This window comes from Dermacentor andersoni, chromosome 5, assembly GCF_023375885.2.
Source record: "Dermacentor andersoni chromosome 5, qqDerAnde1_hic_scaffold, whole genome shotgun sequence".
Taxonomy (NCBI): domain Eukaryota; kingdom Metazoa; phylum Arthropoda; class Arachnida; order Ixodida; family Ixodidae; genus Dermacentor; species Dermacentor andersoni.
The window spans coordinates 99,156,852-99,172,007 of record NC_092818.1 but is presented as its reverse complement, the minus strand read 5'-3'; the positions used below and the strand labels follow the sequence as shown (position 1 = coordinate 99,172,007).

Sequence of the window (15,156 nt, the reverse complement as noted above, 5' to 3'; positions counted from 1 at the left end):
CAGCGTCTTTGTCTCAGCAGTCTTCGTCAGTTGTGCACGTCTGTTTTCAGCTTAGGAGGTATCGGCCGTTGCTATTTTTTGTGATGGTGTTAAGCCTCGGCTAACGTTCGTTTCGGTGGACATCGGTGGTGTGGCACAGTCGGACCCAGAGCTTCGACTTGAAGATGGCGTGTGCCCACGGCACACGCCATCACTTTCTGACACGCCAAATTTCTGACATGCCCTACTGCTTCGAAATCGCAGTGTACTGTTGTTCTCCTTCACTTTCGTTAGTTCGAACTTTCGTTAATTCGAACTGAAGAGGCTTCCCCTTGCGGTTCAAATTAATGAGGTTTTAATGTATTGTAGGTTGCAATAAAATGGTACTTGTCCAATTCTATTTAACTTTTAGAAAAAAGAACTCATTTTAATTATCCTCAACAACGACACTGGACCTCGAAAGGCTTCGTTTTCGCTAGACTCTGAGCCACCCATGCGCTCACGTTTCAGCAGTTTCGTTATCGCATAGTGCTGTGCAGGCTTTGCTGGCTCGCGAAACTTGCACAAACTGCAAGTAGCAGAGAATTTAACTTCCATGTTATATCGCGGGATGCCCGAATGGTCTACGCCACTTGACCAAAAAGCAGCTGCAGCGGCAAATCCACCGCTCTGTCTTGACTCTGTGCTGCTGTCTGTCGGCCACTATTTTACTCACTGTGGGCAGCAAAGGGTGGTGATGGCGTATGCAACGTCACCACTTCCCTGGTTAGGTGGCGGAAGATTTGAATTTCGAAAAAGGTATTCGGATCCTTCAGATGCAATTTTCTCGTAAACTAAGTCCTTTCTTGGCACGAAACAAGAGCTGCAAGGTTTCTGGAATGGTATTTAAACCGTCAACTTATTAGTTGCCTTTAATATCCCTTTAAGGGTCCTTGCATCGAGCATGTGACACCAACGAAATAGTGACGCACTTGTAACGCTAAGCAACACATTGTGCATTATGTATACTGCATGAGAACGTTTCAACTTTTTAGCCTTTTTCAATATATTGCACATGACTTGCATGAAAACAAGGATAATTACATGCTCTGCATGAAACTGTCTAGCGCGTGCGCGTGCGCACGTGTGTGTGTGTGTTGTGGGGATGCGCGACTCTCGCGCGTCCCCTGATGTTTTTCCCGCATAGCGCATCCCCTGATATGCTGTTTTCCCGCACGGCTCGCGTGGCCTGGCGCCCGCGGCGTGGCGCCCGCGGCGTGGTACAAGGAGAGATGGCGCGACTGTCGCGGCGGGGTTACTCGGGCGCCGAAAGGGAAGGCGCTTGGCCTCTTGGGTTGGAGACAGCAAGCAGCACGGACGTGCCGTGCCGCGGGTGGAGCGACCCTCTTTCCCGGCGGGTCGGGCGCACGGGTGGACGTCCCACGCGCGCGCGGCGACCCATGTTTCTGCGAGACCGCCTCGCGTAGCTGCCTTCGAGCGCGCCTCCGTTGGCGTGACCGAACACGCGGACGACCAGGCGTTGGGATCCAGCATGGGGCGAACATATTCGCTCGCGAGGACGCGGTGAGTCGGACTTCTAGATTTGTCGCGCGCCCATCGGCATGTTTTGGGGATAGCAACTCGGCTAGCAGGCATTGATCTATGAAAGGTGCAATAAATGCCCTTGTGACTGTTTGCACTACTGTGTTGTCGTTCCTTTGTCCCAAGAGTACGGAGGAGAACCACCCGTATCTCCCACATCTGGCTGCCCAACGTGGACCTCTTGGGGCATCGGACGATAATTTTAAGTGTTGCTTCGTTCAAGACCTTTGTTTGAACCGAAGCGTAGGCCTAGCGTGGATTTTGATCGCTAGCGTCGGCGGCGTGCTTTCTTGAGCGAGGCGACGGTGGCTGTAGTGTGTTTGAACTTATCAGCATGCTAAGCCTTTTCGCAAGTGTTTTTTTTTTTTAATGACATTCGTCGGTACGAGAGCCACGTGGTCTGCATCCTGGGAGAGCGAGGCTGAGCGCCCGCGGAGCAGTGGCAAGCCTGAAGCGAGTGAGTACGGAAGCCTCGTGAGTGGTCCGAATTTCTTATGTAAATAGCTTCTTCTATCTCTTTGACTCGGATGAAGTCGCGGCTCTGGGAGCCGGGTGGCCGCGGGCCACGGGTGCCACGACGGGCTGACTGGTATTGCGGCCTGGCACCGGGCGCTCCGACACCGTCTGGGACGGTGGGCGCCGTCAACTCGGATGCTGTGTGCACCGAGCGGAGTAGGACCACCTCACAGAGCTAACGTCTCCTCGCGGCTGCCTGTTTTGCGCCCATTTTGGGTGTTGTTTTTGGATGCCGGTTGTTGTCAGAGTAGCGACGATTTAGGCCTAAGGCTTTACGAAGCTGCCTGTCGCACGTGGAGGGACACAACCTGGTGGACCGTGGCGTTGAGGCGTTGCAATTTGCTTCCCTCATTCTATTTAGGCTCGCACGAATTGAAATTACTCGTTCGGCTCAAGGAAGCGAGCTTCGTTCACGTGAACTTAGCATCTGAGTAGCTGCCCGATCTTTTGCTAGCAGAGTTGAACATCGTACCACGTGGGCGATGCGCATGCAGAATTCCTCTCCCTTGCACTACTGTAGTGTTTGCCGAGTGTGTTGAGTTTACGCAGCGTGATTGGAGTCACCCCTGGCTTGCTGTCACCTGCACATCGTCTGCGCTGCTGCCCCGGACTACGATCGAGTCACCCCGGGCGATGGTGATGCTGTGGCCAGTTCGGCGCAGCGACTTCGGCGGCCTCCTGCATCCAGCTCACAACCCTCGGCGGCGGACAAAGGAGCCAGCGGTCACCGACAGCTACGGCGGCTCTTGCCAGCAGGGCGCGTCGGCGCGAACGACGCTTGCTCGTACAGACTACTGCGTCGTCGTCTCCGGAGTCCTGGCCTGGAATGATGCCGTCGAGTCTGCAAAGCTGCTGCTGTGACCGGCGGACGCCAGCGGTGTACCCCAAGGACAGTCGGCTCGCATGTTACGGACAGCGTGTGGACATTTCCCCGGCGCGGCCACTGTTGCATGTACCACCTTGTTCGCGAAGCACGGGTTAATGTTAGACCGTGTGACATGTTTCGCCGGAATAAGAAGTGATTTAAGGTTGGGGGGATGTGGGGATGCGCGACTCTCGCGCGTCCCCTGATGTTTTTCCCGCATAGCGCATCCCCTGATATGCTGTTTTCCCGCACGGCTCGCGTGGCCTGGCGCCCGCGGCGTGGCGCCCGCGGCGTGGTACAAGCGCGGTGCGAGAGATGGCGCGACTGTCGCGGCGGGGTTACTCGGGCGCCGAAAGGGAAGGCGCTTGGCCTCTTGGGTTGGAGACAGCAAGCAGCACGGACGTGCCGTGCCGCGGGTGGAGCGACCCTCTTTCCCGGCGGGTCGGGCGCACGGGTGGACGTCCCACGCGCGCGCGGCGACCCATGTTTCTGCGAGACCGCCTCGCGTAGCTGCCTTCGAGCGCGCCTCCGTTGGCGTGACCGAACACGCGGACGACCAGGCGTTGGGATCCAGCATGGGGCGAACATATTCGCTCGCGAGGACGCGGTGAGTCGGACTTCTAGATTTGTCGCGCGCCCATCGGCATGTTTTGTGGATAGCCACTCGGCTAGCAGGCATTGATCTATGAAAGGTGCAATAAATGCCCTTGTGACTGTTTGCACTACTGTGTTGTCGTTCCTTTGTCCCAAGAGTACGGAGGAGAACCACACTTATCTCCCACAGTGTGTGTGTGTGTGTGTGTGTGTGACACATCTACACTTTAGTGTTTTCAGATAAACAGAGAAATATGAGGACATGGATATTAAAATTACTTCCTGATGTTCCATTTTAGTGACAGAGAGTAAGTACAAAGGGAAAGCAGAGAAAATACAAAAATAATCTGCAGGAAGCCGCGTCGAAGAAGTGACCAACTGCAAGCCTGTTTATCAGTTGAAAATGTCATGTGCGGTAAACAAACTTGATATTGCAATAAAGAGAAGTAGCGACAGCATGACAGTGGTTGAGGTAAGGGCCCTGATTTTGTAGTGATGCCGTCCACTTGATTCTATGCCAACCTTAATGCCCCCTGTTCATGGCAGGCTGATGCCATTGATAACGCATATGGCAGTGGCATAGACAGAAATTTATTTGGGGGGGGGGGGAGGGTTCTCCGCCGACAACTACTACTCCCCCTCCTTCACCTCTCTCTCTGTCTGTGTGTGTGTGTGTGGGTGCGTGCGTGCGTGTGTGTGCGTACACGTGTGTGGAGGTTGTACACCACACGAAGACAAACTCCTAACACTCCCCAGACAAGAATGCTTTAACAACAAGGACGCACGTTTTTGCATTGCCGAAACAATGCTTTGTTTAACTTCTGACAGAAGTTTTCCATTGCCAAGGCGTTCAGCCACTTCACATCAAATTATGCTATTATCCTTATGCTATTTTTAAAAAGGATTGATATAAAAAGAAAATTCGTGTATGAATTGAAGCATTTATATAACATATGTCGATGACCTAGCTGGTACATGACTTGGCAAAACGAACAGCGCTAGAAACTGGGCCAAACAAAACAGGACAGCGCACTATCATGTGTCTTCTTGTTTCCAGGCCCGACTTGTTGCAGCCCAGGTAACAGTGGAGATAACCATTGTTTTGCAGCCAGATCTTCTAGTGAGTGGCACGGCCATGGCTACGTATGGAAGAGGGCAGGCGCTATTTTGCAAGTCGTCTATCACTCAATCCCACTTTTGGCATTGTTGGCGCGCTATATTATTCTAGATTTAAAAATATAGGAACAAAGCTTTAGGCTAGTACTTCAATAGTTCGATGTGATGCAAGTTTCACTCACTTTTGGTAACCTGCTGTCTGACTTGTTTGAAGAGATGTTTGGAAGTAACTTGCGAGTATGGGTATTACAGTCATCATGCAATGCATATTGTTATTTGATCGCGCTCGGAAACTGAGGCAGACAGTCCGAAGCAAAGCTGCTTCCTATTTAGAAGTCTTCATGAAAATTACAGCACTCGTAGTTTGCAGTAAAGTAAGGGCCGGTAGCTCTGAGAGATTTGAAAGTGTCGTGTCTCTTGACATCCGTCTATCCTGGAAATTGCCGAAAAATTTACATAGGATGAGCTTCCCGCAGCAGGCAGCATGTGTTACAAAGGGGTACGTGAGCCTCAGCTAGGCAACTGGTCCCGGCTGTCAGGTGTTGAGCGGTTGGGTAGTGACGAGATGCTCTCCCTATGTCAATAATTAACTGCCAACTTTGTTCTTGAGCCCTTTACCCCCCTCCCTCCGCCTGCCCATCCTTGTACCCATCACCCCGCTCCTCTTCTTAAAGTTCTTTTCCCGTTAGTCACTGTTGCACTCTTCAACGTTCACAGGGTTGTTGAACAGTGCAGCGGTACCTAACATTTCTATATTTCTGTTTCTGTGTGAACTTCCAGGCCATTCACCTACCTGCCCTTCCACCTGCTTGTTGTAGCAGTTTCTTAGCTTCCCTGGCCCAGCACGTGTGCAAACTAGCCTAACAACGAGCTCTTCTCAAGTTTAACAACATAATGAAAGTCGGAAACAAGAGAAATAAACAGAAAAAAAAAAAAAGAGGGAGTGCTTATCATGTGTTTCCAAGACAAGCAAGTTTCAATGTTTTCGTAATGCTTTTCTTCCCTGCAGCATGGTCTACGATTCAATCAACTACCAGAAATAAGAAGCTCTTCAACAACACGAAGGCCTGGTGGGAAGCAACAATGGAAGCTTTTATGCATGTGCTCGTGCTATCTTTATCTGTGTGTGGAATTTTTAGTGCTGATCCCCCCGCAGCAGTTATGGTTAACATGATCTGGAATGAGGTAGAAGTGCGACATGACTGAGGCCACAATGTTCTGTGCAAGGGAGAGGGGATCACCCCCATGACCACCACCCCTCTGGACCACCACTAGCCACCACCTTGCTTTCACATTCAAGCTCGCCCTTTCGTCCATGTCGCTCTTTCAGAGCCCACTTCCTGAAACTTTCTGTTCCGTCGGAAAGGCGGAAGGGGGAGTTCATTAAAAAATTTACAGGGGGGGGGGGTCGACACCCCATGGCTACACCAATGGCATATGGAGTGTCACTCTGACCACTAACGAAGTGCGAAAAGCAACAGCATAAAAGGTATTTCTAGAAAATCCCACCAACGCAATGTCGAGGCCAAGAGCAAGCATATGTGTGCACAGCAACAGGTGTTTACAAACTTGGGCCGTATTCATGAACAATCATTTCGGAAAGATCCTTTCATTTTATGCAATATATTGTGCGTCACTAGCATCGAATGTGTCCACGGCAGGCAGCGTTTCCGCACAGTGACAAGATAGTGTGCTTGGTCCTGTGCCAAGAATGCTGTCACTCGTAGACGTCAATGCGCCTTCCGCTATATTAACACAAAATTGAAGGTATCTCTCAAAGTGATGATCCGAGAATGTCGCACACTGTTTTTTCTTTTTTTGCAACTTGTGGAATAAATTTATTTATTTTGGGGAAAATCTGGTGCGTTTCGGACTCTCAATTATTCAGACATTCTGGCAGTCCCCGTTCAGTCCGAATTATTGGTTGCCAACTGCATCCCTTAACGTTACAACTACCATTTTACATGAAAACGCTTCAATACGAAATTCCCTTTTACAATTCCATAGGCGCAGACAACTAATCCAGCTGCACTAAGCCACATTTCTTCAACACCTTCTTAAAAAAAGCGTAAGCGATCTGGCAGTTGCAGGAATCTGTTTCTGCACCCACCTGCTCGGCTAGGGGCCTCTTGATCATTTTCTCACGGTCAGTCTTGTGCTTGCGATCGGCACCTTTTGGCTGCAAAAGGACACAATGCAAAGGATAATGATAGCAACAATAAAGCAGCCTATGTATTTACCCTTTGAATCCTACAAAAGTATATTAGCTCGAATAAGTTGTGTGGGGAGGAGGAAGAGTCTTTTGACAGCTCATAAAATGAAAGCAAGCAATATTTACAATGGTAAATATTAACCAACTAACAATGTCTAATGCAACCATAGCCATGGGCTTTGAAATGAAGGATATTTTAAAAGAGAGTGATGCATGACGTGCTGCAGTATTGAATTTCTGAGCTGGTCTACCTGTGCGTGCACAACGGCATACCTGGGCACACATAACAGTAAGCGATCACTTTTCATCATATTATGCTGGGACATTAAAGGTAAACTGCAACAAAATTTCTCTTTGTCTAAATTGGTTATAAACGGATGGTATGTATATATAGACAAACTTCTATATATGGAGCACCGATATATCGAATTACTGCGTATATCAAACACTTTCTATAGCACCTGGAAAATTGCATGCATTTTTCAATTTTTTATTTCGAATGGGGTCGGACGTAAAATGTATATATCTGACTTCGCCACCCCGGACCATGTGTGCTCTGCTGACAGGTGGTCAGCTTTCCTGCAACACCGTCGAAGATAGCGGTGGCTTGGTCAACAATGCATTGCATTTGTCACACTAACTTTTCGGTGCCGCGCCTTGCAAGGACTGGCAGTTTGCATCCACAAAGACGTGCGACAGCGCGCGCTCAGTGGGCTCACTCATAGATGCCTTTGCAGATGCCACTTAATACTTTGTTACTGACAGTACTTCAAGATGCTTCGATTGACGGATGTGGAGATCGCAGCAGCAGTAGTGGCCAAACGAATATCCTGCCAAGGTTGATGCCGTAAACGGTGACGTTGCTCCGCTCCCGACTTAACTGGGGCTGTAGCTGTTTTGGCCCTTCTACGCCGCTACTGCGGTGCAATAGAGGGTACTGGCTTACCGCTTGTGGATCGTTCAGACTGTGTTGAGGTCTCAGTGTTTAAGCACATGGCTGCCAATAAGAAGCAGGCTACACTGCTGCAGTACTGTCAGCCAAATAAGTAAATACTTTGTGTGAAGCTTCGAGTGAGTATTTACTGTCTTATGATTGGGACGCGATCGTGGATTATTGTTTGGAACGCACGTTCAGTTGCGCCGTACGCGATTGGCCTAGGCCACGCCGGCTTCGCACGGCTGACGAAGTCGGCGCTGCCTAGGCTACTTGCGTGCAGTGCAATCGACCGCACGCTCACGGCTGATGAAGTCGGCACGACCTAGACCAATTGCGTGTGGGACAACCGAACGTGCGCTCTGAACAACGATCACCAATCACGCCCTTGGTTCATTGGTTGATTTGCAGAAGTTTTTGACAAATTTTTTACGTGATTTTATATAATGAATTATGGCTATATCAAACTATTTTGCAATCACTGCACTGTTCGATATATTGAGGTTCAACTGTATTACTACCCAAGCACTCTTGGCAAAACTGCAGGGCTTTTAATTGTCAAATTTTTTTTCTTTAACAGGTTTAACCCCTTATCTGCCGACATTGAGATAACTCACCATCACAAGCATCTCCTGGTACCAATGACGAGTTAACTCGTCGTGAATTTTTGGCTATTTTTGCACATGGATGTGTCAGTTTCTTGTAATTTTGATAAGAAAATGCACAATGGCTTTCGCCATTTTCTTTTTGCACTTCTAAATATCTTTTAGGAATTTGTCTCAGCAGTTAAGCAGTTAAATACCAGCACCTTAGCAGACACCAAAGGCACCTGGTGGTTAATGGTTATGACGCAGATCTGGGGGAGTATTCTGTAAGAGTCCACCTAGTGGACTGTCCATTTCGGCCGCTGCTGATTGGCTAGGGCCGCTCGTCTCCTCCTCTCTCGTAGAGCTGCATCCAATCAGCAGCGGCCGAAATAGACAGTCCACTAGGTGGATTCTTACAGAATACTCCCCCTGAGCACATGAGCACCGAGATTTTCAGCATGCCACCAATGCCACCCGCCCTCAGAGGTCACACCCATGCATTGTGGAGGTTCTCAATGTTCCAAGTTTCAAGCGAGAGTAATGGCACTTTTTTTCTGTTCAGTATCAGAAACTTACATCTTGGTGAGCTTTTCGTGATGCATTGCCAACATATTTCCAACGTAACATTTTTCAAGGAGGCTGCTCTAAATCCGCGCTACCTGAATGTAGGCTTTTCGTGCGGCTCAACATGTTGTTGCAGTTGGCCTTTAACACGTAGACTACAGCTGCACATTTTGAATTGCCAATTTCTGTGCGTGATGACACACCGGTGGGTCACTCGTCACATGGTGCGTCGTGAGCCACTGGTGAGGGTCCAGTGAGTTGTGCCACTTTAAAACTTCCTCAAGGTGCAGAGAAACGACGCCACGACATGTCAAAGCAGAAACAACCAGAATTTTTCCTCTCCGTTGATTTCTAGCAAAGACGTCACTTGTGCACTGCAGGAAAGCTCTACACAGCTGCACAAGGAGAAAAATTACAGTGGCCCACCTGTGACCCATGTCGCAGTGAACGTGTTCAGGAGCTTTAGAAACAATGGTTTCTACTGCTGCATTCTTGACTGAATTTTTGGTTGACTGATTGCATTTAGCATTCCACAGCGACAATGGGGCTTGAAGGGATGACGCAATGGAGGGCTTCAGGTTAGTTTGTACATGTGGTTGTTTGTCATACACTAAATATAGGTACTGTGTACAGTCATGAGAAAAGGTATGTGGACCACAGCCTCGCTAAAAAAACTGAATTTATTCGTAATGTATATGCACAAACTGAAATTGATGCACGCGTTGGAAAGTTCGCAGTGCCAAGTTTGGACTGCAGTTCTCATTTACAAGTAATGTTCCTAGGCGGAAAATAAAATCGGCTTTATTGTGGAATCCGTGATCTGTATCTCTTTTTTTTCTCAGGGGAGGACAACACACTCCTTCAGAATATGGCCAAGCTGTGAACCCGTGCTTGCCAGTGTGGTCTTACCTTGAACACCTTGACTTGACAGGACGCCGAGTGTAACTTCTGTGGTGGCCCGGGCTCCCCGTGTGAATATGTCTCAATGACGATGCGGAAGGGCACACCTTTCTCACCCCCGTGCTTCTTGGGAGTGAACTCTGTGCTGATGCAGTTGAGCTGTGGGAATAGGTCACCCCACATCATGCAAAAAGCTGCTATTAGGTTGCATCCAATTTGCATCCAATTTAAAGTCACAATGCTACCTAGTGCTGAAAAAAAAAAGAAAATGGAAGTTGAATAGCCCATTTGTGTGCTGTCAATGAGTCACCTGACAATGAGAACAGAATGTTAGTTTTTCTTAATCCTGTTTTCTCATTATGTGCAAAATGAGGAGAGTAGATAAGAGTAGGGAACTGAAAACACACAATAAAACTGAAACTTGTTTTCTCATTATGTGCAAAATGGGGAGAATAGAGAAGAGTAGGGAACTGAAAACACACAATAAAACTGAAACTGAATAGTAAAGGTAAATGTGCGCGAATATTCAAAACTTTAAATGTTCTATTCGAATTAGTTAGTATTTGATTCGAAAGACACTAACTATTCAAAACGCAAAAAATTGCCGCTGCCAGTTCTTTCAGTCAGTTTCACCGCAGCACAACCATGTTACGCGGCGAAGCATACAAAATGTATTATGGTGAAGCATATTTGCAGTGCAGTGAAGCATACAAAAGAAAAATGGGGGCACTGTCACTAGGGTGCTTCAAAGGCAAACTGGGTTAAAAACCTGGCTTTAGAAGAAGCAAGAAAAATTTGAACACCAAGGAACCCAGAGATGGCCTCAACAATGAAAGCTCTTGAAGAGGCTCCCTCCACATCAGCACTGTGGAAAGGCTTTGATAAGCTCCTTAACCTGCAGCAACTTTCACTGCCACAACCACAGATTGAAAGGTATGTGCATGATGAAATTTTGAATGAAAGAGAAGATTCATTTGAGTGTGGGTGCCCGCCGCTGGCTTGGCTTGTGAAGAGATACCTGCCAATGCCAGAAACCGGTGAGCATAGTGAGCGACTTGTTTTGGTGTCTGAAGGAATTGTGACATGCAGGAGGGTGTCACTGCTCCACGAACATGTTGAGTAGCTATCCTTCCATCATAACATTAAATAACTGCAGTTGTGATAGCATCAAGGAAAACTGCTGTACTAGAGAATTTTGTTGACAGTAAAGCATAATTTCCCTGTACATTATTTGCTGTACAATAAACTTGCCTTTTTTTTGCACCTCTGTTTGGTGAACAAAATTGTATTTTTGCGAAACAAATAGCGTCCGTACTAGAAAAATATTCAATTCAATTTACACTTGGTTATCATGATTTGAATTCGTTTAAAAACTGAAAGTTTGATAGTTGCACATGCCTACAGATTAGCTTGTTGGGCCTTTCGTTACAATGCAGCTTTCAGAACATGAGAGATGTCATAACATTAAGACACTGCCCACTGCATAACATACTGCCCAGTGTACAGCTATGCAAGCACTAGTACAACATGGAAATTTTTTTGCACTCTTCTTACACCCTTGCACACATCAACACATAGAGCAAGCTTAACAATGCACATTGTTGGGCTGGCCAGTTCGTATTTAAGACATTAAAATCACACTAGCAAATACAACGCTACAGAAAAGTACTAGACAGGACATGCAGTGCATCCCTGTCTGCTTTATTGTTGTGTTTCTGCCTGCGCAATTTAAAGTTCAGGGCAAGCTTCATCATAATTCTGATCCTGTCAGAACCCTGAATACAGACATGACAGCAGATAAATAAAAGTAACAATTAGTTTAACCCACTATGGTGCCATATATTGAGAAAATAACTAATAAAATTTATTACTGGCTTACTGCACTTACTAACTGGTTGTAAACCACTGTACAAGTATGAATTCATTTATTCTGGAAATAAAAAAAAATTGGTATGTTACCATTTGGTAACATCGTACCATAGTGTCGTGCAAATCTGAGCTCATCACTGTCACTAGGTATGTACTGAATGTGTACTGATGTACTGAAACTCTGGCATTGCACTATAAGAATTTATGAACAACCAATTCCGATTGCTACCGAAGAATGCATTTATTATGCTTTCAGAGGTGTTTGTTTATGCTGCTATGTTGCATTATGTGTTATGGGTGACTTATGGGCTTTACAGGTAGAGTATGATGGGTGGATTATTTGTTCATTTAGTGTGCAGACACTCCACAGGGTTCCAAACTATCCTTGAGGAAGTGGTACTCAAAGTAGTACCATTTGTTTTCTGCAGACAGGTCTGCTTAGACTCTGTGTGGGCTGACTGAACTCGCTTGGGCTGACCCTGAAGATAGCACAGTATACTGCAGTATCTTCAAGGTAAGGCCAGGAAAATGATTAGACAGTCTGGTGAAATCAGGGTAAGCTCCCAGAGAATGCTAAGTACAAATAAAACTGGACTGCAGTGATTCCAAGAAGAGAGAGCCAAGTTGAAACATTTGAGAAAAAGTCTGAACGGTAGAACCACTAGCGCTCATGTTACAAAGCAGCCACAAACACAAATGCGAGTGCCTAGTTATTGTGCGAGAAGCTACGCTTTTAAAAAAGTTTGATCCTGTATTTCAGATTGGTTCTATCGCGTACAACTTCACAGAATGTCTGTAGTGAAGAGACAGCCAGAACTGAAAAAAACTAGGAAATTTACCACCTCTGATAAAAGAATGCCAAATGTTACGCACTATCGCACCATGTTACCATACGGTCACGAACACAAATTTGAATCAGTGACGTGCATAAGGAATGCCTAGGCATTCAAATGCTGATCATATGTCCCATTTTTTATTGCTTCTTTCATACATAATTTTTAAGTGTTCATGCAGCTAGGACAGGCATAAAAGTAGTTACCAAAAGAAAACTTCAAAAGAATACGACGAGCGTGCATGCTACCGCCTTGATCTAAAATATGCAGGCACTGCTCCCTAGAGGAGTAAGCCTAAACTAGCAACATTGAAAAAAATTTATGCTACCAAACTGCTACTTGGCTCATTATTAAAAAGATACCAGCCTCTGGGTACCGGAGGCCGAGTAGAACCTAGCATGTTACAAACTGTAGCGCTGCCCCATTCTTTATTTTTTATTCAAAGATTACCCCATAGCGCCCCAAGGTGTTACAGCAGGGGGGTTACAGCATCGAATAAAATACATCTTCATTTTACAGTGCACTTGCTTTTCAGTCAGTCTGTTCCGCTGGTTCACTGCCTGAACAAAAAAGTTTTTAGAGGGTTAAAGATTGCCAACCAAAAACGTCGTGAGAAGCATTGTACTGTGTGATGTTGAAGAAAAAAGAACACAAATATAGAACATTTCAAGCTCACGAAAAGCCTGTATGCCACTTCTTATGCCAAGGGCGTGGAAGTGCACTTACCCGTACAAAAACTCCTGTCTCTTTGGTTGGATCCCAAAGGAACTCACAGAAGTGGACTTTGTTTGGCGTGTTGACCACTTCATACACTCCATATGACAAGGGCACATCTGGTGGAGGTACAGAAAACACTTTGCTTAAGTGGAATTGCCCAATGTTAATGCAAACAAATCATGTACGACACAAACAGCAGTGAAAAGTGTGAGCATGCCAAGGCATCACTCTGGTGGCCCCAAAAGGGGCCTTTTAAAAATTGTGAGAAGGCTGCTGCAGCAGCCTGTCAGCTTGAGAAATCCAGAAGAAACACTGAGGTGAGATTGCTACAAGCATCTCGCCATGTACTTCTCACTGGCTTGCACGAGAAAATCCTATGTCCATCAGCATTGCATGCTTTACATGAAGCTTGCCGACATCCTTCTTCAAGGCATCCAGGTGCTCCACGTAGTGCAGCGGAAGGTTCCAAGCAAAAACGAAGCCCCAGAGGTACTGAATCATCTGCCGGGCCTCCTGTGAGGACAACGGTGAGGCAGCCTGCCCTACTACGTCATCGCTGCTGTCACTATCCAATGCAGATATGTCTGCAACGATCGCCTCATCAGTTAGAAGCACTTCGTTTCCAAATCTATAGCCGTGCGCTTTCTTTTCCCCGGCAACGTCGTGCATTGCCGATGGTCAGTAGGTGGATCAGTCATCTTCCGTTTCGGCAGCGAGTCACACAAGGTTGAGAAACCATGTGGCCTGAAACAATTTTGACGCAACTAACAAAGACAAACGCGAGCAATTAAGCTGTTTGCAGAACTGCGCTGAATGAGGAGCTAGCGAGCAACATGCAAGCAATCTGAGAGCAGCGCAGTTGGTGCGGTACATTCCTATTTTGGAGGGTGGTGCGGCGTAGAGCTATGGGTGCAGCCCATTTGTGTTCGGAAGGGTGTAAGGGTGACGGGAGAAAGGAGTGCAGAAATGGCTGGAAAATGAGCGCGCTGTGGCTGTTGGAGTGGCGGGCCATCGTGCAGCGGCTTGAATTTCTTGTTTTATTTTTGTTCTTTTCAAGGATTTTGCATTTCACTACCTTTCATCTCAGACAACCAGCAGCCAGGCTTCATCGTTATAACCGATAATGCGGCATCGGAGCATTGTAGTAAGCGGGTTATTTAACCATGGAAAACATACAAAAGTTGACGGTGCAGCGGCTTCTCATTGTCATAACCGATATATTGTAAAAACTGGTATCATTATAAGTGGGTTAAACTGTACAGCAATATGGATGGACACGAGTGAGAATGGTCAGAGACTAGCCAAGGCGCAACTGAGCGCCTGCCCAGCAGGCCTGACTGCCAGTTCCTGGTCCCTTGCTCCTGTTATATTCTTTTTCATGGTCCACGGAGACTTCGGGAGCAAGAAAGCAATTCCAACTGAGGAGGTGAGAATCGCACAGCCCTCTTTGATGTGTAGTTGTGCAACTGCTTACATTGTTATTTACGTTTTAAGTGCATAGGTGGCGCATGCTGTGTTACATGACAATAGAGTCCAGTTCCAGTGCAATGGGCTGCTTATATGTGTAGCCATTTGCGAGGACAGCGTGCAGCTAGATGCATCCTTACCAGCTTCAAGTATCCTTTCGCCTGGTCTCTGCCGCATCCACTGAGTAATCTGTTCTTTTTCCATGTACTGCAGCCGACGTTCTTGAAAACCAATTCGAATGGTGCTCTAAATGAAGACAAACACACATAAAGCAACAGTTTGAAGCACAGTTTTAGTATGACAATGATCAAAAAGAAACTTTCATATTTTTCTGCACTTATAAGTGGATGCAAGGTTTTTTGCAGCTTCTAGGAAAAATTTAAGAGTCTTTAAGGAGTTCCAAAAGCCCTGGCAAAGTATTT

The 15,156-nt window shown here is 46.8% G+C and overlaps 1 protein-coding gene across 4 annotated transcripts in view; it reads right to left on the bottom strand.

The window, feature by feature from the left end:
- Positions 1–15,156, bottom strand: part of gem (transcription factor CP2 like gemini) — a 91,821-nt gene that overhangs the window by 50,424 nt on the left and 26,241 nt on the right. For all 4 annotated transcript variants that reach the window (XM_050178267.3, XM_050178266.3, XM_050178268.3 and 1 more), the window contains 4 exons: positions 14,875–14,980; positions 13,277–13,383; positions 9,858–10,007; positions 6,762–6,830 (listed from right to left, as the gene is read on the bottom strand). In XM_050178267.3, coding sequence (XP_050034224.1) covers positions 6,762–6,830; positions 9,858–10,007; positions 13,277–13,383; positions 14,875–14,980 — 432 coding nt within the window. The remainder of the gene's footprint in view (positions 1–6,761; positions 6,831–9,857; positions 10,008–13,276; positions 13,384–14,874; positions 14,981–15,156) is intronic.